At 43.4% G+C, this 26,739-nt stretch overlaps 1 protein-coding gene across 1 annotated transcript; it reads right to left on the bottom strand.

The window, feature by feature from the left end:
- Positions 1-204: 204 nt before the first annotated feature.
- On the bottom strand, positions 205-26,321 carry ATP7A (ATPase copper transporting alpha). Its single transcript, XM_033072428.1, has 23 exons — positions 26,237-26,321; positions 20,076-20,219; positions 17,131-17,620; positions 15,661-16,383; positions 14,696-14,902; positions 13,627-13,790; positions 12,891-13,052; positions 12,194-12,270; positions 11,788-12,013; positions 11,182-11,415; positions 10,817-10,908; positions 10,289-10,416; positions 9,993-10,147; positions 9,560-9,694; positions 8,548-8,742; positions 7,490-7,672; positions 6,983-7,196; positions 6,250-6,396; positions 5,645-5,787; positions 5,135-5,338; positions 4,527-4,644; positions 3,940-4,042; positions 205-3,597 (listed from the first exon to the last, which is right to left on the bottom strand). Exons 2-23 carry the CDS (start codon positions 20,184-20,186, stop codon positions 3,321-3,323), a joined length of 4,488 nt encoding a protein of 1,495 aa, XP_032928319.1. The 5' UTR covers positions 20,187-20,219; positions 26,237-26,321; the 3' UTR covers positions 205-3,320.
- Between the last annotated feature and the right edge of the window lie 418 nt (positions 26,322-26,739).

A 26,739-nucleotide genomic window follows, 5' to 3' on the forward strand; every position in this document is an offset into this window, starting at 1 on the left:
GTTCCCCATTTGCTAACACAGGGATGCTTCTACATGAGATTATTCCACAATTTCCCAACTTTCACCAGCCCCACCTGCCCCAGCTCTACAGGCTCAGTGTTTGCTCAAGGTTGTGTTTAGCAGAGCTGGAATGACACCTAACCCCCCATCCTTGGCCTTTTGCTGAGACAGCTACAAATATTTAAAGGAGATGAAAGAACATGATTTAAAAGAGCCTTGGGATGCTACATTTTTATTACAGAGCTTATAATTGCCATTAGAATGATGGAGGCACAGTCTTTAAAGAATAGGAAACGTGAGACAACATGTTTTGAGATGCAAAGAACTGTAACAGCCCTACATTAACATTCCAACCAGCACTCACTTCTCCATTCTTCATCCCTAAAACTGAATAACAAAAGTTCTCTAGTTTAAGACATTTTGGTGGAAGTTCTAACAAAAAAAAAAAAAAAAAAAAAAGTGCAGTTTTTAATAAATAGAAGTGTTTTCCTTCTTCCATTGTGTTCTGGCAACTTCACATTCTTTTTTTCTTTTTTTTTTTTATTGCATAAAATTTCAAGTGTTTTGAACATCTAAAAGTAAGTTTGGTAAGATTCAAAGAGTAACTTTTAAAGCCTGGAGCATATGTACTTTTTTATTAAATAGAGCACAGGTTTATAAATAGCTAGACACAGAAAACAATAAAACAGACAAAGGAGTAATACAATATTGTTTGTAACTGAGTGTTTTCCAAGTGATACTTTAAATTTCTGAATCCAAACTGTCTTCAACAGAAGCAACCTATTTACACATTAAAACATTTACATTTGGGAAAACACTGAGCTCCCACACTTGCACTTGCACTGTACATTCAAACTGAATGGGATTTTGGTTCTTCAATGTAAAGCACCTTTTGTAATATTTTAATCACAAGATAAACATCCTAAAAGTCATTACTTCACCTTTGGGGAGTGCTGGACAGAGAACCTGCTTTCAAAAATCTGAGTTGATCACAACCACCTTGCCCCCACCCCACCTAGGCTCAGTTATTTCCTCTACCCAGAGCCTGATCCTCTGGCTGTCCCCACAAGCTGCTCTCACATCCCTCCCAGCCAGCAGCTGCTGTTCCTTAGTCCCTAATCATTATCCTGCACCTCTTCAAGTGTCCTGGTTTGGGAAAAAAATCTTACTTTTGCTGTACCTGGATCAAACACTGAGTTTCACAGAAAAGATAAAGCCCCCCAAAAAAAACATGTTGGGAAAAAGTTGGAGGTAAAGCCATGAACATTCAACCTACACAGCACAACAAAAGGTTGAAGGCAAAGTGCTCTAAAAATATATTTGGAAATTGTTTAACAAGTTCTTAATGCTGCTTTATTTACTAACCAGGAACTCAAGCCTGGATTACCTCCCTGTTTCCTGCAGTGGGAGTGTGCTGTGTCATTTCATGCCATCCACTCCCCAACCAGCACTGGAACTCCCAGCTGAAGGAGTGATGAGACCACCCACAGCACAGACAGGAGCATGTAAATACCTCCCTTCCACCTGCACAACGTGCCAAGAACACAGAAAAGGAGGGTGAATAAACAAAGCAACTGAAATATTTGCATGATTGTGAAGTACTAAAACCCATCCTAACACGATCAAACAGCTTTGGGTAATGATCTGCTTTGTAAGAACAGCTCTGCTTCTGCAAACTGAGAACAAAACCTCATGGAATGGTTGTGCAGTGATGTGTCTCAGCATGCAACACCACCACATATCACATACAGGTGTAATCTAATTTATAAAAATACTTTATATTCATGTAGAGATAGTAAGAAACCAAATCCTGCTACAGAAATATTTTGTTTCTTGAACGAGCAGCACATGATACTGCTCTCATTGCAATACAGGTACCCTGATTTCCCAACAACACATCTCCCAGCACAGCTCTTCTGGCTCTCACACAATGGGACTTTTCTGGTGGTTCTCACATAAAATGCAAGAGCTGTTTACTCAGGACTTTTACATACACAATCTATGCCCTGACATCAGGCTTTGAGTTAAAAAGCAGAGCATTAAAGAGAATCTCTTTGTCTTCACCAAAATGAGTATTTCTCCTCTACAAGCACAACTGGTACACATTTACACCATGGACTGCACTTGATAATGAAATTCAACATTATTGAATTTATTAAAGCCAGCAATTGCTGCCAAGGAGTGCCTCAGCAGTGGCTGGGGAGAGCAAGGTTCAGTGAGTAGCAAATAGGTAACCAGCTACTGCTGATGAGCATCTCACTGAAGATATTTTTGATATTCATGATTTCATGATCAAAAGCTGCATTTTGATATCGCAGTTCAGCAACAAATGACAACTGTCTGAATTCACCATGCCTGGCTCTGCACAGACCAAGCAGAGGGGCTTTGGATCAACCAGTGCAGTGATGCTGGGCCATTCCTAGAACACAGCACTTCACAAGCAAAGCCTGAACTGTAAAGACTTTAAAGTCTGTGACAAACTCCACTGGCTCATTGAAGGAGTGCCAGTAGATCGTGGTGGTGAGCACTGCTCCTTCCTAAAGCTGAACACTTTGGCTACCACCATCTCACACTGATAGTGCATTCAGGTGTTGCAGCAGTTTTTGGCTTAGGAGAGGTTGGGAATGAGCAAACCTCCCAACCCAGACAACCTTCAGGCACAGTCTCAGGGCAGGAGAGTCCTGGGGCAGGATGTGCAGAGCACAGTGTGGGTACAGCCCCAAACCTTTCCCGTTTTCTGCCACACAGGAATCCAGATCCCACAGAGATGATTTGAAGCCTGGAGTGTGAAAAGCTGGAACCAGATGTTGACAGTGAGAAAAGGCATTTGAGAGGACCCATTTCTGGCAGAAGGCAGGCTGTGGGAGTGAGAGGGTTCTGAAGTAAGGCACATCTCTCTGCAAACAGAACCTTCAGGATTTTGCAAGATGCAAATTCCCAATTTTTTAACACAGTACTGAATTCCACTATGCATAAAATAGCCTGGTACAAGGCTGGAAAATCAGTTTCTGCTTCCTTAATTGTATTTTGACAATTTGCCAAAATAAATGCTATACTGCAAGTTCCATAGAAAGGGGGAACAGCCCTGTTTGTGAGCATCAACATCCCCACACAGATATTTTTGGTAAATCTAGATTAAAAACCACAAAAAGACCCTGGGAAGTCACTGCACAAACTACCTCTACACTGAAGAAGAAATGCATCCAGAAGACCTCCCCAAGGGCCAGGACATGCACAGACCTCACAACAGCTCTTTTGGTTGTGTTTTTTACTTCGGGCTCTTTTTGTTTTGCCTTAGTGGGAGCGGGAGGAGCAAGATTTCATAAGGCTGTGTCATCCTCTTCTCCAAAATCCCCCACCAGCAGCGAGTGCTTGTCTGGCTCGCCGAGGACGACGCTGTTGACGGAGCGCTTGTCTGAGAGCAGGGAGTTGATGGAGGCTCTGCTGTAGGTGATGAGTCGATCCATCAGGCTCAGCTTGGGGGAGCCAGGCCCACTCTCATCGATCCCCACGTGGACACTGATCTCTGAGGGGCTCTTGGGTCTCATCTGACCACGGGCACGGAACTCCAGCTTCTCTGAACTTGGTTTCTGGTACCTAAGGATAGAAAAAACGAAAATATAGCAATACCTCTGGAGCTGAAGTACACTGAAGTGTGGATAGAAACTGATCATGCACAAGGCAGAGGCATTTATAATTTGACCAACAAACACACAAAGACCATTAAGCAATTTCCCATTCTGAACATTTGTGATTTGTACATATCTTCACATTAGAAATTACATTTTTAAACACTACTGTCTGCTTAACACACTCGCCTGAACTGTTCTTCAAAAGCTTTCAAGATCTCTCACAGCTCCACATTTATTTTCAGTCACATGAAGTAAAAGGTTTGAGCTTCAAATCTAAGTTACAAACCACAAGGCTGATCCTACTCACATTTTTAAGAGCAAAGAAGAAAGCACAACAGAGACTGAGGAGGCAGCCATGGCTGCAGATCCCATCCAGGGCTGCAGAACCAAACCAATGGGCAGGAAGACACCTAGAAAATCACACCAGCAGTATGTTCAGAGCAGGAACACGGCATTATTCATATATTAATAGATATAATTTCACACAGACTGTCTAGTGCTAGTTGTTTTTAATTAGTAAATGGGATTTTAGTTTAAATGACTGATATTTAATACAGAAGGATTTGTGGCTTATCTCAACAAGAACTTCAGTCTGAAACTCAGAGGTGGCATGTCCTGCTCACCCTGCAATAAAACTGCTTGTTCACAGGATCAAGCTCTTTCAATAAACCTTTTATCTTGAAGCTATTTTGATGTGCTAAGCACATCCACAGTAGCCATAGTGTGGGAGGAGGACAGCTCACAGATATTCCACTGCAACGTCCCCAGGCAGAGAACTCTGCCCTTCCTGACAGCCAGAAATAAAGACAATGGAAACTCTCCCACACAACAGTAAATCACTGCAACCCTCTACTCACTGACCCAATCCAATTAGTGCAGGCAGCACTCACACACCTGCAGCTATGGGAACTCCAATGAGATTATAAATTAGAGCAAAGACAAAGTTGATCCGGATCCTCTTCACAGTTTTCCTGGATAAATCTATGCTTGCAACCACATCCATAAGGTCATCCTGTAAGTAAAAATGTTTATTGGAGAAGCCAGAGAAACAGAAAGCACACAGGTGGTGCCTTCATAGTCCTTTTTCACAGCTCACTACAATGCATTGGCTGTAGTGCACTGCTCAGTGCCAATCCATCATAATCCAGAAACCATCCACCTCCCAGGACAGCTCCAAACACTGACCACAATCTACCAGGGAGTTGCTGATGTGTAAGAAGAAGTGCCTGTAGCCCTGGTGTGTCACCCAAATGTAATTTATGTTTTCCAAAGGACACGTCATTTTGTCTTCCTTTGCCACTCTCAAACTTTAATTACCCCAAAATGTGCAGTACCCAGAAAACATGGAAGTTTCCTTCATGGGATGATCACTGCACTAAACACAGTGAAGACAAGCTCTGCTCCAGTTCTCCAGCTGATGGAGACTGTGCACCCCTGCATCACCCTAAACATCCTGGGCATTCCGACCCCTCCTCCAGCTCCCTCAAACTCTGATTTCTTACCCTGATGAGAACCACATCAGCTGCCTCGATGGCCACGTCCGTGCCCGTGCCAATGGCAATTCCCACGTTGGCCATGGCCAGGGCTGGGGAGTCGTTGATGCCATCTCCAACCATGGCCACCCGCTTCCCTTCATCCTGCAGCTGCTTCACTTTGGCCACTTTGTGAGAGGGGAGAACCTCTGCAAACACTTTGGTGATGCCAACCTGACAGAGAGACAGAACACAGTTTTTCCAGCAGCTGTCAAAGCTCCTGCCTGGAATGATGTGGCTAGGAAGAATGAAATCCATATTAACCCTCATGAGCTAAAGAGAAAACCCAGCTGATGATATGAGAACAGCTCTGAATTCACAGCTGACATTACTTCCATTCAAAAAGTCCTTGTATTCTTTATTCCAAATTTTTTTTGAACTACCATCTTTCAGAGCAGAGCAGCCACCAGCAATATGAACATGCCACAGCTCCCTCCCTGCTGCAGCCAGCTCCAGCCCAGGCACAGGCCACCAGCCCACCTGGGAGGCGATGGACCGAGCTGTTTTGCTGTTGTCACCGGTCATGAGGACAACTTCTAACCCCATGCTCTTCAAAGTGTGCACTGCCAGCTCAGCCTCTGGCTTCACAGTATCTGCAATAGCTATCAAGCCACAGAGCACTCCTGAAATCAGAAACAAAGCGTTCGTATTAAAGACTTTTGTTAATTTAGGAAAAAAAAGTAACTTTTCCCCCCAGTAAGACCAGTTCCAGAACCAGTTCATCCTGACAGTAAGAAGTGGGATGAGAACAGGTATTGGTATAGCAAGGTTTAAAGCAATACAGAGCATGGACTGTATAACTATAATGAAAAAGAAACTCCTTTTTTCTCCTTTTTCCCCTTTTGCTTTCTTTGAAGCCTTTGCCTTGCATCATTATGCCCAACTCTCCTGTCAGCTAAGAAAGGCAGGAAGAGCCTTTTCTGTAAGAAAGCGCTGTAAAACTAATTAATTATCTCTTTCCATCCCACTCCCCTGCTTCAGGTGTAGTTGCTATGACATGACTGCTTAGGAATCTTTATGTATGTGATGTTTGATGTGACATTTAGTGGCAACCAAACTGAACACAGCAGCAGCCCTGAACTCACCATCCACAGCTGCCAGAACAGCCGTGCGGCCTCTCCGTTCATGTTCCATCATGGCTTTGTCCACCTCATTCCTCACCTGGAGGCCATTCCTGGTCATCCACTCCCTGTTCCCAATGAGAACTGAGTATTTCTGAGAGGTCACAGGAGCTGAAGGAACAAAACACAATGCTACCATCATGTGGATAACCAGGGAATCCAAACAGAAATTAAGAATTCTTCAATACTTTATGCCCTACCATCTCTTCATGTGACCTTCACTAGGGAGACACCAGCACTTCTTCAGTCCTGGGGAATCACCCCATGCCAGAGGGCCAAAAACCACAGGTAAAGGACAGTAAAGGACAAGTCACCTTGTCAGTGCTTCTGATTTCTATGAACAGCTCAATGAGTTGAAAGACATAAGAGTGAGCTTTCTGATCAGCTATGCAAGTACACATAATTTTGGCTAATGGTAACTTGGGAAATTGTAACTTGGGATGAAGCAAAGCAAAGCCAGAGAGAGCTGACAGACAACTCCTGATTTTCCAGTCCCATATTCAACATGCAACTTGAAATTGTATTTAACGCAAGTGTTCTGAGTGATGTGTGAGCACAAATAAACCAATGAACAACTAATGTGTGCCTTGATGTCAGCCCAGTTCTCCAAGGCAGAAACAAGTGACTTCATTCCTAAGGATCCTAAAGACACAAGCAAAAATTGTCCATTTTACTCTCTAACCCAAAATTAACTTACTTGGTAGTTCAGCATCAATGATCAAAGCAGGCTGCACTGATTCATCTGCATTCTCCTCAATGTTCACAAGTGTCACATTTTTAACATTGTTTTCTTCAACCATTCTGTTTTTCCTGTAGAGTAATGCTTCAATATTGGTGACTTTGCAACTGATGCCACAGCCTGGAACTACCTGAAAATCTGTACATGTCCCAAGGGTTTCTGAGTTCAGTTCCTACAAAAAGAGAATGAAAACTGATGAAATTTAAAAGTATATAAAAGCAATGATGCAATTATAAAGCCCACAAAATAAAAGTGCAGTTGAACAAAGAGGAGGGAAATCATCACCAAAATCTAGGTCTGAATGGTGCCTCAAACACAGTGTGATTTATGTGGCTCCACAATTTTCAGTTTTCCCAACTAAACACAGCAACTACTCAATCTGCATGAACAGTCTTGTGGTACTGATGAAGTCCTGCAAGAGAGGCTCTTCCCCAGGGGAGAGCAGGCTGTGAGGGAGGCCCTCACCTTTTTGCAGTACTTTGTGATGGCTGCTCCCAGGGGGTGCTCACTGCTGCTCTCTGCTGTCCCCAGAATCGCCAGCATTTTGTGACGAGGGAGGAGGTTCCCCTCCACCAGGAACTTCACCTGCATCACCTCTGGAGTGCCGTGGGTGATGGTCCCTGTTTTGTCAAACACAACCACCTTCACCTGCAGGAAAGCAGCAAGATTCAACAATGAACTGAGCATGGAGGTGCAGATTCCTTAGAGAAGCTCCCACTTTAACCGAATTCTGAACACAGAGCAATCACCTAACACAGAATTCACAGAATCACAGGGTTGGAAGAGACCTTCAAGATCAAGGAGTCCAACTCATGCCCTAACACCTCAACTAGACCATGGCACCAAGTGCCACATCCAGTCTTCTTTTAAACATATCCAGGAATGGTGACTCCACCACCATCTTCCTGGGCAGACCACTCCAGTACTTTATCACTCTTTCTGCGAAAAACTTTTTCCTGATATCCAACCTAATTTTCCCTTGTGTCCTCTGGTTCTGTCAGTGCTGCCTGGAGAAAGACACCAAACTCACCTGACCAAACCCACCTTTCAGAAAGTTGTAGAGTGATAAGATCACCCCCGAGTCTCCTTTTCTCCAGGATAAACAACCCCAGCTCCCTCAGCTGTTCCTCACAGGGTTTGTGTTCCCAGCCCCTCACAGGGTTTGTGTTCCCAGCCCCTCCCCAGCCTCGCTGCCTCCTCTGGACGCGCTCAAGCGTCTCAAGGCCCCCCCTAAACTGAGGGGACAGAACTGGACACAGCACTCGAGGTGTGGCCTCAGCATTGCTCCTGCTGTTCACACCATTCCTGATACAGGCCAGGATGCCATTGGCCTTCTTGGCCACCAGGGCACACTGCTGGCTCATGTCCATCAGTACTTCCAGGTCTCTTTGTTCCTGGGCATTGTCCAGCCACACCCTCCCCAGCCTGTAATGCTGCAGGGGGTTATTGTGGCCAAAATGCAGGACCCACCAGCACATCCCATCATCTGGCAGCACACTCCCACCTCTTTGGGGCATGCCCACCTTGTGTGCCATCTCCAGGGGCTCCCCTCCTTTGATGAGGATGCCGTTCTGGGCGCCCACGCCCGTGCCCACCATGACGGCCGTGGGGGTGGCCAGCCCCAGGGAGCAGGGACAGGCGATGCACAGCACGGTGATGGAGCACTGGAAGGCGAAGCGGATGATCACCTCTGCTGCTGAGATGCTCTTGTTGTAGCCCTGCATGGAGGGCAGTGGGGCAGGGAAGAAATCAAAGGAAAAACCACATTTAGCTACACATTGTCTTGGAGGTTGGAAACATCTGCTTATATATCTGCTGAATATTAATAGTAAAGTAGAGCACAAAGTATGCAAAACCTAAGATGAATGAGTAATGATTAATTAACCAACTTGTGTTGTATACTGCATCTACCCTCAACTGTTTTAACACATTTTCCTAAATGTGTTACATGCTACAACCCTTTAATGATGCACTGTAATAAAAGACACTATCAAAAATATATACACTAAGATGCCTTTTTTTTTTAATCTCCTATGAAGATGGTTTTCCTTGAAACTGGGAAATTCTCATTAGAGATAGTTTTGAAACACAAAACCCTGTGATCTAAGCAACCTTTAAGTCCAAGTTGGGATCCTGACACTCCTCTGGAATTTCTAATGAGGATGAATTCCACTGATGCCAATTTACACAGAGCCACATACATAATTGGAGTTTGTCACAGGAGGGACTTCTTTTTCCCACAGAGGAGGAATGGATGGTGGGAAATTTTTGATGTTTAATATTTACTTCTTTTAATTAACTTTTTTTAAAATCTGAACTTACAAGAGTTGATTAATTACTGTGGATTCTCTCTAAGTATAAACGCAGGCGTGATACAATATAAAAAAATACCTAATGTAAAAAATGTAATAACAAGAGCAGTAATAGTCAGCAAGTGCCTGCAAGGGTAATCCAGAAAGGGAACTACTGCAGTTTAATAGAATTGTAAGGTTGTTTATTAAATATTTCAGAAGATGTTTAAGGAGATGTACTTACCAGAAAATATTTCTCCACTATTTCAAAATCCACAAACCCAATTATAATCCAGGCAAGAAGGGTAACCACAGAGACAGCCACAATAAAAGGAACGAAGTAGCCACTAAGTTTGTCTGCAAATTGCTGGATGGGAGCCTGGGAAGGAGAAACATCACTCAGCACCATCATGTTTGTGTCTGAAGGCACAGAAGAAAAGAATCACAGCTGCTGCTCGCAGCACACTTGGCTTGCCACCCTTCATAATTACACATTTACTTAATAAGAGGATGAGACTTGGCTCAGCAGACAGGACCAAAGTCCTTATTCAGCAAGACAATTCATTATGCAGCTGCAATTCAAATCTAAGCAGTCCCAGCCACCCCTGCAGTGATGTGGTGTGCTGGTGCCTGCATGAGACAGCAAACCTCAAGTGTTAAACTGGAAGATACTCTACCTTAGAGGTCTGGGCCTCCTCCACGAGTTTAACGATCTGGGACAGGGTGGTGTCAGCTCCCACGTGGGTGGCTGAGATCAGAAGGGTCCCGTTCTGGTTGATGGAGCCTGCAATAACTGTGTTGCCAGGCTTTTTGGTCACAGGCATGGCCTCACCTGAGAAAAGGGCAACAACAGACACAACACTGCTGAAACAAGCACCTTTGGGACAGCTGCCAGCTCCTAACAAGGGGGAAAACATCACCTTTGACTTCCTCTCCACAGAGATTTTTGCACTTGGAGAAAGCAAATGCTGACCTGTGATGAGAGACTCATCCACCATGGAGTGTCCTTCAATAACTCTGCCATCCACTGGGAATTTGCCTCCAGGGACCACTTTGACAATGTCCCCTCGCTGAACCAGATCCACATCCACTTGTTCCTCACTGGAATGGTGCAAATGTTTTGTAAGAGACTGGAACTGCAGTGACCCAAGAAAAGGAGCTGGCACTACACACAAAGCACAACCCCACTGGCTGGCATTAGTGCATTAAAAAATGATCACAAAAAAGTCATAGTGCTCTTGAAATGGCCGATTTTATAATAATTTTATTTACTTTCCAGTTAAGAAAATCCACTAATTGTCTTATCGCAGAAAAAAAAAATTCAGTAACAAACCAATAAACCAAAGCAGAGCATTGTTAATTCTGCATTTTAATATTTTTATCTGCCAGCAAATCTGAAGTTATTTGCTTCACAGTTTGATAGAGTAGTAAAATTTCTCTGTGAATTAAGCACATATACAACAAAAAAGGAACAGAAAAAACAAATGATAAAGCAAGATACCTTAACAGAACGTTATCAGGGCCCAAGGTAACAATAGTAGCTTCAGTAGCTTGTAATGAAATTAGTCTTGCCAGTGCTTCTGAGGTTTTACCCTAGAATAATAATTTTCATATTTTTCTGACTATACTATTGAAAAAAAAAAAAGCTGGGTAAATGACAACTGTGTGTTGCAATTTACCCTTTTAAGACAACACTTTCTACAAACAGTCTGCTACTAAGTCAAACTTTTATTAGTTCAGTTATTAAAGATTATTTCACAACACAGAAGGTTAAAAGAACCCAGCAAAGCTTTTGAAGGGGATGTTTTGACAAGGTTCACAAGACTCTGAAATTATTCCCAGTGCCTTGGTTTGTGCTTTGCTCACCTTTGCCACGTGCTCCAGCCAGCGGCCCAGCGAGATGAACACGAACAGCATCGGGGGGGTGTCGAAGAAGGTCACAGGATTCACTTTGGCCCTCTCAGCCATGGCCACCAGGAGGATGATGGTGGAGTAGAGGAAGGCAATGGATGTTGCCAGCACCACCAGCACGTCCATGTTGGCTGTGTTGTGCCTCAGTGCTCGGGAGGCCTGGATGTAGAAGTGCCACCCCCCGAACACCTGCAATGGCATTTCACAGGTCTCTAACACACAGCAGCAGCTTTTCCAGTTCATTTGTGGTGTTTGTCTCTCTCCCTGAACAAAATCCCAGCTGTGATCTTCCCACAGCACTCTCAGGTATTCCCAGTGCCCTCCCAGTGGGATTCAGGAGATGCCTCAGGTGCACAGCAGCTCTCCACAGCCTGCCCTGCTCTTTAGAGTCCCCAGCACTCATTATTTTGGCAACAGCACATAGAAAGCAGAAGCACATAAGGACCGCAAAATTATTTTGCATCAGCATAACTGCATTCACTTCTCAAACTTAATTTCTTCATCACCTTCCAATTTGAGCATTTAAGCCCAACAAAGAGGAGTTGTCATAACCCCACTCACCTGTACAGGGACACAAAATAAAAATGACAGGAAATTCATGACAGACAATCCTGGCATGAGCTGGTACTCCAGGACCATGGAGGAGTGCAGGGCCTCCATCTCCTCAGTGCTCATGTTGTGATGTGCATGGGCATCCGAGAGCTGGCTGTCCATCACCATCATGTAAATCATCAGCCCCATCACAGGGATACAGAAAACCAGGCTCACCACAAAAGACCTTTTCCACCTCAGATTTAAAAAGAGAAAAAAAAAAAAAAAGGAATAAAACTTGTATTGCAGTCAAGTGCTGGAGAATATTTTAAGTTGCAAGTCTGCAGAGTCACAGAAAAAAAATCAAATTGATGGCTGAGTAACAAAGAAGAATCAAAGATGTTTATGGAATCTTATAATATTCAGGAATACTTACTGCCTGATTTCCTGTTTGTGATCCAGATGACTGGCAGATCTATCCTTTTTGACTAAGGAAGTAGTAAAACCTAAATCCTAAGGGAAAAAAAAAAGCAGAATAATAAAGAGAACAGTCAGTTCTAAAATGCACTTTGTGCTCAGTTATTGCCAAATTACTGATGGTATCAGTCTTAGCTTTGATTAACTTAATTAACATTTCTGATATAAAATGTTATTATTTAGTTACTGTCATCTGTTACTATTGTTTAGTTTCTTTTTAAAAAGAGAAAACAATCTGATGTAGAAATTAACCTTTCTGGAGCAAAACACTACTCTAAAATGTGGCTTTCCTAAAGCACAGACATTGAGAAACTGAAGGAGAAAGCTGAGAAACTTATTTCACCTCTCACCTGCAACAGCACTTTATTTTTAAATAAATGTGTGCTTTTTCTACAAACCTATAGCTGGTATCTCCAAATCTATCATGACCTGGCTTCCACAGTATTAATTTTTAAAAACTTATGCAAAGTTGTAACAGAGTATTTTTAAGCCAGAACACACAAATTAGCTGCAGAAACCTGCACAAAGAAGAAATAAGATGGAAAGAGAGAGACCAATTTTTTGGCTTTAACAGCCTTTCCTTCTACTTCTGGGGTGTGTAACCCTTCCTAGGACACAGGACATTTTAGGAGACTTGGTACCTACATGAAACTCACCTTTATGACCTGTATGACATCTCGAGGACCAATGGCCTCAGGGTCATATTTAATGTGGGCTTTGTTGGTTGCAAGAGCTACAGAGCAGTACAGGACACCATTGGTCTTCATGAGGGTGGATTCTATTTTGTGCACACAAGAGGCACAGGTCATCCCTCTCACCTGTAAAATAAAGGTTCCTTCCTGTTAGCAAAGCACAGGTTACCTGCCAAAAGCATCTTAACAAGGAGGAAAAGTGCTTGTGACTATGCTGCATTATTTACTGCTTTGATCTGGGGTGTGAAAACTGTAGAATCAAAAAATAGTTTGGGCTGAAAAGGACCTTAGAGACCACCCAGCTCCAAGCCCTGCCATGGGCAGGGATGTCTCCCACAAAATCATGGTGCTCAGGGCCCCCTCCAACCCTTCTGGAGGAAGCACAGCACGGGGACAAGGTTATTAAGCCCTGCTAAAGCTCTGATGGATGTTCAGTCTCAGAGCTGGGGGACATTGAGCTACACTCAGCTTCAAAAAGAAAAAAAAAAAAGATAAATTCTGGCAACAGGAAGACCACATAGAAAAACACAGGAATATTTCTCTGCATTTTCAGATACATACCTGATGTACACTTATATTTCATTTTTAATAAATTAACCTCTATTACAAGATTAAACTCTAGAAGTAGACACTAACACACTATCTAACAAACAAAAAGTAATAAAAAGCTGAGGATGGCTGGATTTAATGATCAGCTTACAACAAGTTCCAGAATCCCATCTCCTTCCCCACAGTTCTCCATCACGGTGGCTCCGAAGCCCAGCTCCCGAATGAGCTCTGCAATAGCTGCAGGGTGAATGACAGCAGGGTTGTACCTCACTTCTGCCTTCCCTGCCATCAGGGCAACAAGGATGGAGTGGATTCCTAGGAAACAAAACATATGAGTAGCAGATCAGGCTTAGGATTTATTGTAATATGAGGGCACAACACAATTGAAATTGGGAAAGCTTCTGTGTTTATGTGAAGAAAAACATCCTCATGTTTGGAAGCCACACCAGCACCTCAGTGCAGGTGTGACAGATGAGCAGCATGCCTTTAACAGTCTAATTACAAACATTCTGTCCATGCTATATAAAAAAATTATCTATTTTTTAAAATAAGTTCTTCTAAAACCCAGTGATGCATTTTTCTCTGATCTGCATTTACCATTTCTGGAAGCCTTTTTTAAGGAGAACCTGTATGAGAAAGGACAGAACTAACAGTGCAATCCTACTGGGCACTGGGAGGATTTAGATTCATCCATTTTCTAGGATGAAAAAAAATAAAATCCAGGCTGACTTGAAACCCATCCATCTTCATTACAATAATTAAACACAATCTGCATTAATGACTCTGTTACATCCCAGCCTTGCAGCCGTTTGTTCCTGCAAATATAATCACAGACACCACTGCCCTGACTGGCAGAGCTAAAATTAACTTGTGTCCCTTTAATCCACTCACACTGTCCCTTCTCACAGCTCCCTAAAGCATACTTCTGCCTTTCAGCTGCACACCTGGAAACCTTCCTCCAGCAGGAAAGAGCTGCTTTACCTTCAAAAGGATCCCTATTTGATCCCAATATTCTTTGGAGCACTCAGCTGCTGCTTTTGCAACAGCAGTGTCTGGGCAGCACATCCATAAAGCAGCAAGGATGTCCCTGTTCCCACCCTACGGGCCAGAGGCAAGAGGAACATCTGTCCTGACAACCCATCCCTTAAATACACTGCAAAATCCAGATGGATTCTCCAAACAAATGCTTGGCAATGTAACAGACCACACTGACATCTCACCATCCTCCCTTCTGAGATTCCTCTCGATGTTGGCCACGCACGAGGCACACGTCATTCCTGTCACCTGCACGTAGCACTTGGAGATGGTCTTGCTCTCCTGCCTGCCAAGGTGGGCTGCTGGAACTTTGGAGGGTGGCTCAGGCTTGTGGGAGTCCAGCTGTGCTTCAGGGCAGGGCTGAGCTTTGGCCACAGGGAGCTCTGCCTTTGCTGGAAAGGAGATTGCAGTTTGTGACACTGAACAGCCAGTGCAGGGAGGGGTGATCTGCTGTGACACACTGCTGGTCACTGAGACTAGAAGTGGAAATGTGATTGCACACACCTTGTCAGTCTGATCCAAGCACCCCTCTGCCAGTTCAGAGTCAGCAAAAGAAAACAAGACAAAGGTGGGCCACTGATTAACTTACTGGCTTGTTACTACTTTTCCTTTTGCCTTTCCTCTGTCTTTGTTTTGTTGCACATCCTTTAGTAAGCAAAACCTCTGTGTTGCAACCTTAGTTTTACACACAGTTTTACTGACTTTACCTGGAGCACAAAGCTGAACTTGTAAGCAAGTCCATATTTCATAAGCAAAACCCATGTTTTTAACCTTAGAGAAGGGCTCTGGAATGACAGGCTCCTTGCAGCAATTCAGGGGATGCTCTGTTTGTGCAGGAACAGGGTGAAAAGGATTAAATGTGAGCACCCAATCACTTCTTCAGCTATTAACACAAAAGAGCATTTATCTGACACATTTACATTGCCAGACATCTCAATCATTTGAGTCATTCTGATGTATTAAAGGATGTGCACATCATCCTTAATAATCTCAGATATAAAACTTCTCTTGGCAAGCACAAAGTGTATGTCAGATTCTAAATCTCATCTTGGGTGGTACCAAATCCTAAACATAACTGCACTATCCTTGTAAATTTAAGTTGCAAATTTTAAGTTTAATTAAATTTAATTTAAGTTTCACATGTCATTACCTGGAAAAGATGCATCAAATCCCATATCCTCTATCGCGCACCTCAAGTCTTCTGGGCTTGTTTGGAGTGGGTCATATTCTATAGTCCCATTTCCATTTAGGAGAGAGACATGGACAGACTTCACTCCTGCCTTTTGAGACAGCACTCCCTCGATGGACTGCACACAGGAGCTGCAAGTCATGCCCTCAATATTGATCACAACAACTTGAGTGAGGGGCTGGATGGGCTCTTTGGAAGCAGGGACAGATTTCAGTGGAGACACCAGCGTGGGGACAAGTGTCAGGTTCTCATGCTCCTCAAGAAGGCTAACTCTGAACGTCTCTGGAGACACATTCTCCACAGCTTTTCTCAGCTGCTCTGTGCTAATTAAGCTTGGGTTGTAGTTTATAGCAGCAGATTTGTTCTCTAAAGAAACCACGGCGCTCGTCACTGCTGGCAGTGCTGATATGGAGCTCTGGATGTTGAGGACACAGGAACTGCAGTGCATCCCCTCAACTCTGAACACAGCTGTCTTTGAGCTGGAGTTTTCCCTCTGTGATGCCTCAGAGCTTCTGGGCTGAGCATTCCTCAGCCTCTCCAGGTCAATCCCACTGAGCTTCAGGGGTCTAGGCTGTTTTTTGAAGGCTGCTGTGAAACCTGCTCCTTCAATTTGCTGTTTTATTTCTTCTGCTGTGATTAGAGAAGGCTGGTAGACAACAACAGCTTCCTTATTGTCCAGGGACACTGGAAATTAATCAATAAAATAAGTGTGTGTCACTGCCTTAAGCATAATAAGCACATCACAGGATCTTGTCAAAGCTTTCCAGCAACACTTTAAATGGTCAGAAATGTAACTGCAACAGAAAGGAGATTTCATTGGTTTGGTAAAGATCAAACAACTTAGTTCTTCAATCAGTTTCTGTCTAGTACCACAACAATCTTCAACTCCTCCTCAAATTCTTGCTCCTCCCCTAGGATTTTCACAAATGACATCACTGCTGCTTACTGAGTTTATCCTTGTTTTGGGGTCTATGGCAATACACTTATCCCAAAGCTAACTATACCAGTAAGCTGGTCTTGGCTTTCAGATTTTTAATTGGACAGAAAAGATGATTATTAATTACAATTTCAAAGACCTTGGTTATTAGAAATTTCTATAACTGGTAATAAAATTATGGAACACAACTACTCCAGGCTCCCTACGAAATGTACAACAACCACTGAACACCATTACACATGTAACAGTCACATCCTTCTCACAATATGAGCTCCTTTCTTAATTTCTAGTCCACATGAAAGACGTAATTAAGTTCCCAGTCCCACAAAGAGTCACTGTCACACCCAGATATCTCATCCAAAACCTGCAACGCCATCAGAGGACAAACAGCACGGCCAACCTTACATAAAAACTCACTAAGGTTGTAGCTCTAATCTGTTGAATTCCTTGCAATTTGCCAGCTTCATTTACATAAAAACACACTAAGGTTTTACCTCTAATCCTCTGAATTCCCTGCAGTTTGCCAAGCTTCCCCTCGATGGTGCTGGTGCAGGAGTGACAGGTCATGCCATCGACCTTCAGGCGCAGCACAGCGCTGCTCCCCTGGCTCCAGCTGGAATCCTCCCAAGCTCCAGGTGTTACCTCTGGCACAGTGATGTTCAAATCTACTCCTGGGACCATCTGGGTAATGTGCTTGCCACTGGTGATGGAGGGGATGAATTTCACCACTACAGTTCTTTGATCAGAGGACACTTTCACATCCACAATTCCTTTGTTCCTCAGCAGCGCAGCACAAACCTGCCTGGGCGTTAGGGCTGAGTGGGCAGGGAGGGTGAGGAAAATTGTGTCAGGTAGAACAGGTTGTGGGCTTGAATCAGCCAGGGTAGCATCAAATCCCATGTCACAGATGGCTTCCTGCAGAGTCACTGGGGTTTGCAGCTTGGAGTCGTAGATGACCACGGCGTTCTTGTCCTCCAGAGAGACCTTGAGGGGATAAACAAAGCAATTGAGCAAACTGCAACACAAAGAGCTGGGAACTGATTCTGCACCAGACTACAAACTGCTTTCACTTGTAAAGATCAGCAACACTTGTCCAGTATAACCTTCACTATTCACCTCAAAGAGCAAAGCCACCACTGAGGAACTCCTGCTCTCCTGTGCAACAACAGGGTTGGAGAGAACAGATGCCAGCCCCACTCCCAGCTCCAGAATCCTGTAGGAGGCTGTCTGGCCACTTCTCCTTGCAACATCCAGACAGCACCAAGGCACTTAATGAAACTTCCAGAGCCAAATTCACTTGAATTGGGATGACTAACCCAATTCAACCCCAGCAGCAAAACAGCCCACAGAAGAAATTCGAATCAGTTGCAGTAATTCTAATGCAGTTAGGAGTGAGTGCCCTCAGGCTACAAGGATGGAAGAAAACACTTTTTGAAAAAACCCACAGCTTTAAGAGGCAGTGAAAAGGAGCCCAGCATTGCCAGGCAATGGAGGCACAGGCTGGTAACCTGCTGTGAGAAAAAACCTGCATCAAACTTCACCAAAACTCATTTTAGACACCTGATGTGTGACAAACATTAAAGAAGCTGTTTTTCCTATCTCTGTACATTTGGGTGACCCAGAGACATCCTCATTTGGTAATAACCTTTCCCATCTGATGGTACACACAGCCTCAATTTAATTTGCTCCCAACAGATGATATATCAAACACAACAAGTACAGTTTCCAAAAGGAAAAAGCAATGCCTGCCAGAGGCCCAACACATTATCAATTCAATTCTATCTTTCCTCTGGGCAAAGGTACAACCTAAAGACCACAGACATGATTAAATTTTATTAGTTTAATCATTTTAAGAACCACCTTTCCTCATTTCTGTCCCAATTATGGGCCTTAGCAGAATTAGCAACATAGGCATTGGCTTCATTGCAGAATAACCTAAAAGCAGCTGTTTGTCTGAATTAGTCATCTAACATTCATGTCCCTTGCTGATCTAATTCATAATCACTACATAAAACCCTGTTTTACTCTTCCCAGAGAATTTTCTGAATCAACTGATCTGCCAAGACTGAAGCTCTGATGCTGTAAAAAGGATAATTACTAAATATGGCATCTTAAAGTTTCTTAAGAGTCCTGCTTTACTCAGACTAAGGTTTTGCAATGTATCTTTTGAAATACCATTCAGCTTTGGCATAAGGGATTTACCTAAAACCCTAAATACAAAAGCCTTAATGCTGTCCTTTTGAAAACCTACTTCAGTCCTTATGTAAAAGACACTGGGGATGCACATTGTATAGATCTCTTTATCCTATCCAAAGTCACAGAATTACCTGAGAAAACACAGGACTGATAAAATAACATATTTTGTTAGAATAAAGAGAAGATTCTGAAATCATTTTGGGGGGTATTATTTCACAGGCTGCTTTTAGCCTTTACCTGGCTCATGCTTGCAGATACCCAGTGATTTATCTGGCCATGCACAGGGGGCTGCTCAGAGCTCCAGGGCTCTGCTGTCACAGCACAGACTCACATTAAAGCTCCTTTACAGCTGAAGGAAGATGAAAAATCACCTGTCTTCTAAATTTTGCTGCTTTTCATCAAAATTTCTATACACAAACACCTATTTCAGGCCAAAAGAAACTGCTCTGAGTTGTGCAGCACCAGCTCTGCAGGAAAAGTGCACCACAATGGGTCTTGCAAAACCAGCTCCAGACAATGATCACACACACCCCAAATTAAAATTGGGCCCAGTTCTGGGAAGGGAAGTGTTCACCTAAGATATCTCCATTACAACAGGAGTTAACTGTTGATAAAACCAGGAAAATATTATTTTCTTTAGAGTAAAATCAACAACTTCAGAATGTAACAGGATGTTTTCAGAACACAGATACTAAATAAATAAACTTTTCCAGTTCTGTTGTTAGAACTGTTCTTTCTACCACAGGCTGGGTCACAAAATCCATGAGTCTCCCAACTTTTAAATTACTTCCATTATTAAAACTGTTATGAAAACTCTAAAATTATGTATTCTGCAAGGATGATCAGCTCACCCTGGAATATTCTACAGTCCAGTATTTTGTCCATGACAGAAGAAAGAGTAACAGTGTTGCTCTCTGAGCTAAGAGAAAAGTTAAAACTAAGTCAGGCAAAGAAAGCCTGGATTAGGACAAATCCTGTTCTTGCCTTTTCTTTCCCCATTACTTCATTATACTTAATTAATTGTAAAACAGAAAATTAATTAAGAGCAACAATGACTTAACTCCCACTGCAGTGCAGCAAGCACCTGTTTTTCTGTTATTTACCAGAAAACCACCAATGGACCTCCAACAACACCCTGCCAAGAAACAGAAAATAAACTCTTCCTACATTATTTCCTCTCTGAGCACAATTTCTCATTGTTTGCCATGCAAACCTTTGCAGAAGCAGTGTTAGAGTCCCTTACTTTGATGTTATGGATCCCATTCATCTTGCCAAGGTGCTGCTCAATGCTCTGGACACAGGAGTTGCAGGTCATCCCCTCCACGCCGATGGCCACGGACTCAGCCTCCATCATGAACTTCTACTCAGGTCTTCTCATTGCTGGTGGCTAAAAACAATCAAGGACATTAATTCCTAAAGAAGTTCACAGAGATTGAAATGAAAACAGGGGTGTAGTGGAAGGAGTCCCCATGGAATGAAAGGAGTTACCAAACCATTCTGGGATTCTAGGATTTAACAGAGGAACTTCACCACATGTAACTCTGGTAGATGTCAAAATTCGTGCAGATATCAACAGAATGGTAAACTTCATTTATTCCCAGGACTTTTCAAAAAGGGAAAGTGTTCAGACATCTATTATTTGATTTGGGTTACACTGCAGAACATTTAATTACATGCAGCAAGCTGTGATTCACTGGTGTGAAATATTAAATTACAGGGAGAAGCAGGAGAGAGAGAGGGACAGCAACTCTTGGAATGCTGAAAACAAGAGAATGGCACATCAGCCACAGCTGGTAACTCCTTTTCCTCGTGTCTCTCTCATACATTATCCTCTGTTTGCAAAAACAAAGTGACATTGAAATTAGCCCAGGAAGCAAATCAAGCTTTTTGCCCCACCTCATTCAGAAAGGTTTCATTTCTTCTCCTCTGAAAAATTTAATAACTATTTTTGCTCATAAAAACAAGCCCAGAAAAAAACCCAAACTACTGAACCTAAATGAAATTTGTAAAAATAACACTAATGAAAAGGCCTTCTTTTGCTCAATGCATAAACTGTTAAGTGACTGAGGGGGAAAGGGGGTACAAAAAGCAAATCTCCACATTTTTGTTAATATTTAAAAAAAAAGTAATGCAAGGTTTCATTGACAGAGAGGTTAGTGACCAGGAAAATTATCACAGTTATTGTTGGGAGCAATAGAAACAGCAGTAAAATCTGATGAGTAATTGAGGAACTGAAGTGAAGCACAAGCTTAACTTGTTTTCTTACCCTGAGGACTTATCTTGGAAAACTCAATTACATTGATGTTTAGTAAAATAAATTTTTCCTGCTCCATGGTGACATTTCCAGACTGTTCCCTGTTACAGAGGGCCTGAAGGGTTCTGCTTTCACTTTGAGACGTGCCACAAATCATGTAAGAATACAAGGAAGTTTCATCCTAGAAACAGGTTTATCTCCCTGATGCACAAAAACTAAATGTTCAACTTAATTAACAAGCAGTGAGAGAAGTATAAAACTGGGAATATTGACTTTTCCAATAGATGAACTACATCTCATCCCTGCTAAGAACAGAAATAAGACAACTCTACCTGAGGAGTTATTACAGATCTCACTTCTCCCCTGCTCTTAGAACAGCTGAGTTATCAGAAACACTCAATATTTGTGTGTAAATATCCACACATTACAGAAATGTAGAACAATCACAAGAATTATCAACCAACAGGAGAGTATATTTTAAACAAATTTCATACAACACTTCCTTTCTCAGGCTGATCTGCACACTCAGAGGTACAAAATACTTTGAAAACCACTGAGTTACCTAAGTAAACCCTTGTTTTCCTGCCATCCCATTGAAACGTGATCCCCTGTGCTTCCCCCAGCTCTTCCCTAAGGAATGCTCAGGCCACACCCAGCAGACAAGGACAGCGTTGTAACTCCAGTCAGAACACACCAACATTCCCACAAGCCTGAAATATAAATAAAGCTGAAAAAAGCACTTGGCTTACAGGGAACTTTGTGAGCACAACCAGGCACATGGGATTACAATCAGACATCACAGAGAGCATCAATCTGCCCTGCAGTAAGGTTTGGAGAGATGTGAATTTAAAAGCATTTCAGGTACATGACCAACCTGAACTGCCCTGGTACTGCACTTTGACAACAAAAATAAAGTAAGGAGACACTTTGGCTGTGAGCTGCTGTCTAAAATAATCAAAGGTTGGCAAGGTGCTGCCTTGGAGGAGAGATGTGAGCCAGAGAAAACCTGCTGAGCTCCTGGCTGCCTCGCCTGTGCTTTGGTTTAAGAGACTCCAGCTGCAAGTACAATAATATCCATTTTTACAAAACCAGGATACAGTGCTAAAGGTTCTCTGTCAAACAAACAGCAGCCACACTCACAGTACACTGAATTAGCACTGGTTACAGTTAACAGCAGCAAAATGCCCAGCAACACATTAAAAACCCAACTGTTTAAATATGTAAAAATAACATTAAATTTCTTTTCATATCTATTATGATTACAGTTTCTATGGACAAAGTGCTTCCTCCATTTTCTCAGTCTGTTTCCTTGCCATTCTGCTGTTCATTCATAAACACAGCAGAGGAAACCCTATTCTGGAAGAGGCTGTAACTCAAACAATAACCATAAAGGTGTAAGGAAAAAAGAATTAGAATTTCTTTTTCCTTTTTTACCCCTCAAGGCCCTGAAGTACTAGGACTGAAACCAGAACTTCCATCACTAGATTTTATCTGTTGGACCAAACTGTCTCTTCCTTTTGTCCTCTGACTTTCAATTAAGAATGACAAGGATCTCTTTGACATGAGCATCACTCTCAGCTCCCTGTTGGTGGGGACATGGATTTTTATTTGCTTTGTTGCTAGTTAGTTTTTATACTAATTTTAAAAACAGGTTGTTCTTTTAAAAAATTAGCAATACTTGTCTCTTGACTCAGTCATATGGTATTATTAACACTGAATTGTTAATGAGCTGATTCTCTATCTCTGTTTTCTGTACAGCCTTGCTGAAATTTCCAAAAGCCAAACTCTGGATTTCCAATGCTCCTGAAGCTCCGAAGAGATCTTGTTCTCAGAAGGAAATACAGGGTTATGCACATTGACTCTAAATAGACAAATCCTTTTTTCCTCCCCTTGCAAAATTCCCAGGACAACCAGTTAAATTTAAATTTAACCCAAGGCTGTATTCTACCTTGTCATATTAATTTCATTTCTGATGCTCTGCCTTCCTTACAAGTGCTTCAAGATAGAAAGAATTTGGCTGAAACTAGAAAGAATTTGGCTGAAACTTCTATATTTGTCATATTTCCTCCTGAAGTCCATGACCAAGCAGACTGAAAATAGGACTAGATACACACTGAAGGCACAAAAATATTGACAATTTAATCCTAGTTCTCCTCATTTGGGTTAACGTTTTCCCAAGTTTACATGAAAATAGACTCAGAAGTCAAAATATCTGCAGCAATCCATATATTCCACATCAATGGTTTGTGCAAGTTAGCATTGACACATCCTTCTAATTATAATGGATTTTCTTAGAGAGAAAAGACTTGAAGCTGAGGTCCTGAAAAGACCTGAGATGCTAGGTTATGGATTACACAGGTTTTAGAGAAAAAAGAATGCTTTTATTCTTAATCAATGCATTGCTCCATCTATAAAACACCTTTACAATCAATTAGTGAAGAACTTCAGGATTTCACAACACAAAAGAAATGTCAGATCTCTTTACAAGTTACCAGCTCTGTGTTTAGTTCCATTTTCTTGAAGGAAGTCAGTTAATGCTTCTATGAAGCAATAGAAAGAGGTGATTTCAACTTCCAACAGAAATTTCTTACTATGGAAAGGAAAACTCAATAGTGATCAAACACAAGGTGACTGAGACACTCATTCACCTCTCTAAACAGTTTTTTGATGGGCTAACACCAGTCACTGTAAGTAAAATATCTGAAGAAATAAGGTTCAATGAGGTCAAACTTAAGTAACCCATAAACCCACACTATCAAAAAAAAAGAAAATTTAAAATAATGAGTACTGCAAAGAGGAACTTAAAACACCAGTAAGAATTCAAGAGTCCCATTTAACCCTAGAAAAGACACCTGGGTACATCTGATACCTGAGCTCACCCAGGCATCACAGAGCAGCAAAGCTCTGTGCCCCACAGACACACTTTGTACCAGTTTTGGGATTAATAGGGACACAACCAGGAAAGACAGATGCTTCTGGTTACCTGTACAGCTGCAGTTCTCACTAGTTTATAATTACCTTGAATTTACAGCTGCTGAAATTAAAAGAGGTCACAGCTTGGCAAATACCACACAAATACCAGCAACAGAATCTCGCAGGTTTAATTACAGCCTTTGGATTTTATTAAATTTCTAAGTGGCCAAGTACTACTTAGTTCAGTCTATTTATAGAAGCAGAAAGCTGAATTACTTATTACATTAAATGGAAAAAAGGTGCCTGTTCTTCAGTGTCTGCAGGGACCTATGGAAAAGAACAAAGGGCAGGGGAGGGAAAAAGCTGCATCATGTCACCCTTGGGCTCAAAAAGTGCCACAGGAGGTGGGTCCAACAGGGAAGGAGGTTTTATAGGGTTCATGGCCAAACAGAGCCATTGGAAAGTGTGTCTTGATAGGAGATGTGTGTCACAGGCCCATGGGTAGGTGAGGCTTAATGATTGAGAGAGAAACTGTGCATCTGCAATAAATGTCACAGCTATGTGACACTTCAAAGAGGTTGTAATTCATGTTGCTCAAGTCTTTAACAAGCCTTGCTTGGTCAGCAGAGGATGGAAATTGTTCTCAGGGAATTTATTTCTATACCAACTGCATAGGGGAAAAGAAAAAAAAAAGCACATTAAAAACATTCTGCTTCACTTCTAATGAGTTTTACAGTATTGAGACAAATTCTTAGCGAATCCTTTAACTCGTTCTTGGCTTTCCACAACCTCCTGAAGTCAGACTTCTGGAGAACATTAATGTTTTCTCGGAAGAATCACAGGAAATACTGTAAGTAGAATAAAGTTTATAACCCCCTGTTATGTGAGGACACCAAGGTCAATGGGGGCTCTTCAGTCTTAAGCTTAGTCTCAAAGTACTCAGCAGAACAACATGCAATGCATTATACAGTAAAAATAAGAAGAGTAAGACAGCAAATACATATAATGCTAACTTTTGCTCCCCTGTTTTGCCACCTGGGAAGGAAAAAAAGTTTCAGGTCTTTTCTCTACTAAGAAAATACATTATAATTATTAATTTCTAATCAAACTGTGTCTGTACTCACACAGGCCATTGTCATACACACAAAGTCCCACATTACCAAATCTTTGCCTATTTCCAGCCAGACAATTCAACAAGCATTTAAGTACAGAAACTCGACCTTTGCTGACTGCACCAAAGATTTTAAGATTTTAACTTTACACTACTTACATACAACTTTCAGAACATGAACACAGGGAGGCAACAGTTGTATTGCTCTTGCTCATATTAGCGAGATTTCACCCCAAAATATCATCAACAATTATTAGTTCTTTTCTAGAATATCCACATTATGTTTTTAATCAGAAAAAGGTGCTCGTGCACAAGAGTGCTGCCATGAGAAGGTGACAGGACTGAACTCTAAGCAAGGTGTTTCAGAGGGATGAGCTGAGCAGCTCAGAATTGGAACAGGAACTCAGTGACTCAGAGACTTTCTCTGGCCATTGACAGGAGCACAAGCGGGGCTTTGCCAAGCGAGCGCAGAGCTCTGCGTGCCGAGGCCCGAGGTGTGGATGCTCCCCGATAAGCAGCGCCCGCCGGGCCCCCGGGAGCGGCTCCCGCTCCTGCCCCGCTGAGCCCCGGGGGCTGCGGCTGAGCACGAAACGCCGTTCGGGCCCCGACACCGCGCTGGGACACCGGGATGCCAGCGAGGCGCTTTGGGGGTGAAGTCCCGGGGCATCCCCGACCCCCTCGGGGTGCGGGCACCCTCACACACCGGACACTGTGTGGGCTCCTCGGGGCTGGAGAGACCGCGGCTGAGCCGGGCGTGCTTTGGGGCCCGGATCCTCCCGTCCCGTCCCGTCTAGGGCACGCAGCCGCCCGCACACCCCTCCCCGCCGGGAACACGGTGACAACGGCCCGGGACAGCCTCGGAGCGTGGGGGGAAAGCGGAGCCACCAAAGCCAGTCCGCCCGCACCTGAGGCGGCGGGAGCGCCCCCGGCCCGCACCCACAGGGGCAAGCGGGACCCCGAGGGTCCGCACTGCCGGGGACAGCCCCGAGGCGCGGCCGCACTAACGGAGGGAAACAGCCAGGCGGAGCCCTGAGGAAGGTCGGCACTGACGGAGGGTCGGGAGCCCCGAGGAGGGTCGGCACTGACGGAGGAGAGGGAGCCCCGAGCGGAGTCCGCACACACTCACCAGGACCGCGGGCTCCGATCGCCGCTCCGGCCCGGGACCGCCGGGCTCTCCCACTGCCGTGCCACGTGACCGGCCCGGCCCCGCCCACCGGCACGTGACGCGGGCGGGCACGTGACCGCGGCGGGAGAGGCGGGGCCGCTGTCGCCGAGTCGCGACAGGAACCGGCGCGGCCACCGCAGCTCGGTGGGCTCCAACGTCCCTGCCGACCCAAACCAGCCCGGGATTCTCTGATCACCAAGCACCAGCATGACCCGGTAACCTCTCTTTTCCCACCGCATTTCCCTGGTTACTTCTAGTGTTAACAGAAGTGAAATGCAGAGACAGCGTTGGAACCACAAAAATCCGCGTCCCTTCCACCCCAAATCATTCTGGGCTTTCCTAAGATTTAATTAGGAATCACATTGATCCTGGGATATTGCCTGCTCCTGTGGAGCCTCTCCAACTCAAAACCGAATTGAATTTCTTCACAACTCAGGGGTCACAGGAGAAGCAGCTTACTGGCA

The sequence above is a fragment of the Catharus ustulatus genome, chromosome 14 (assembly GCF_009819885.2).
Source record: "Catharus ustulatus isolate bCatUst1 chromosome 14, bCatUst1.pri.v2, whole genome shotgun sequence".
Classification (NCBI taxonomy): domain Eukaryota; kingdom Metazoa; phylum Chordata; class Aves; order Passeriformes; family Turdidae; genus Catharus; species Catharus ustulatus.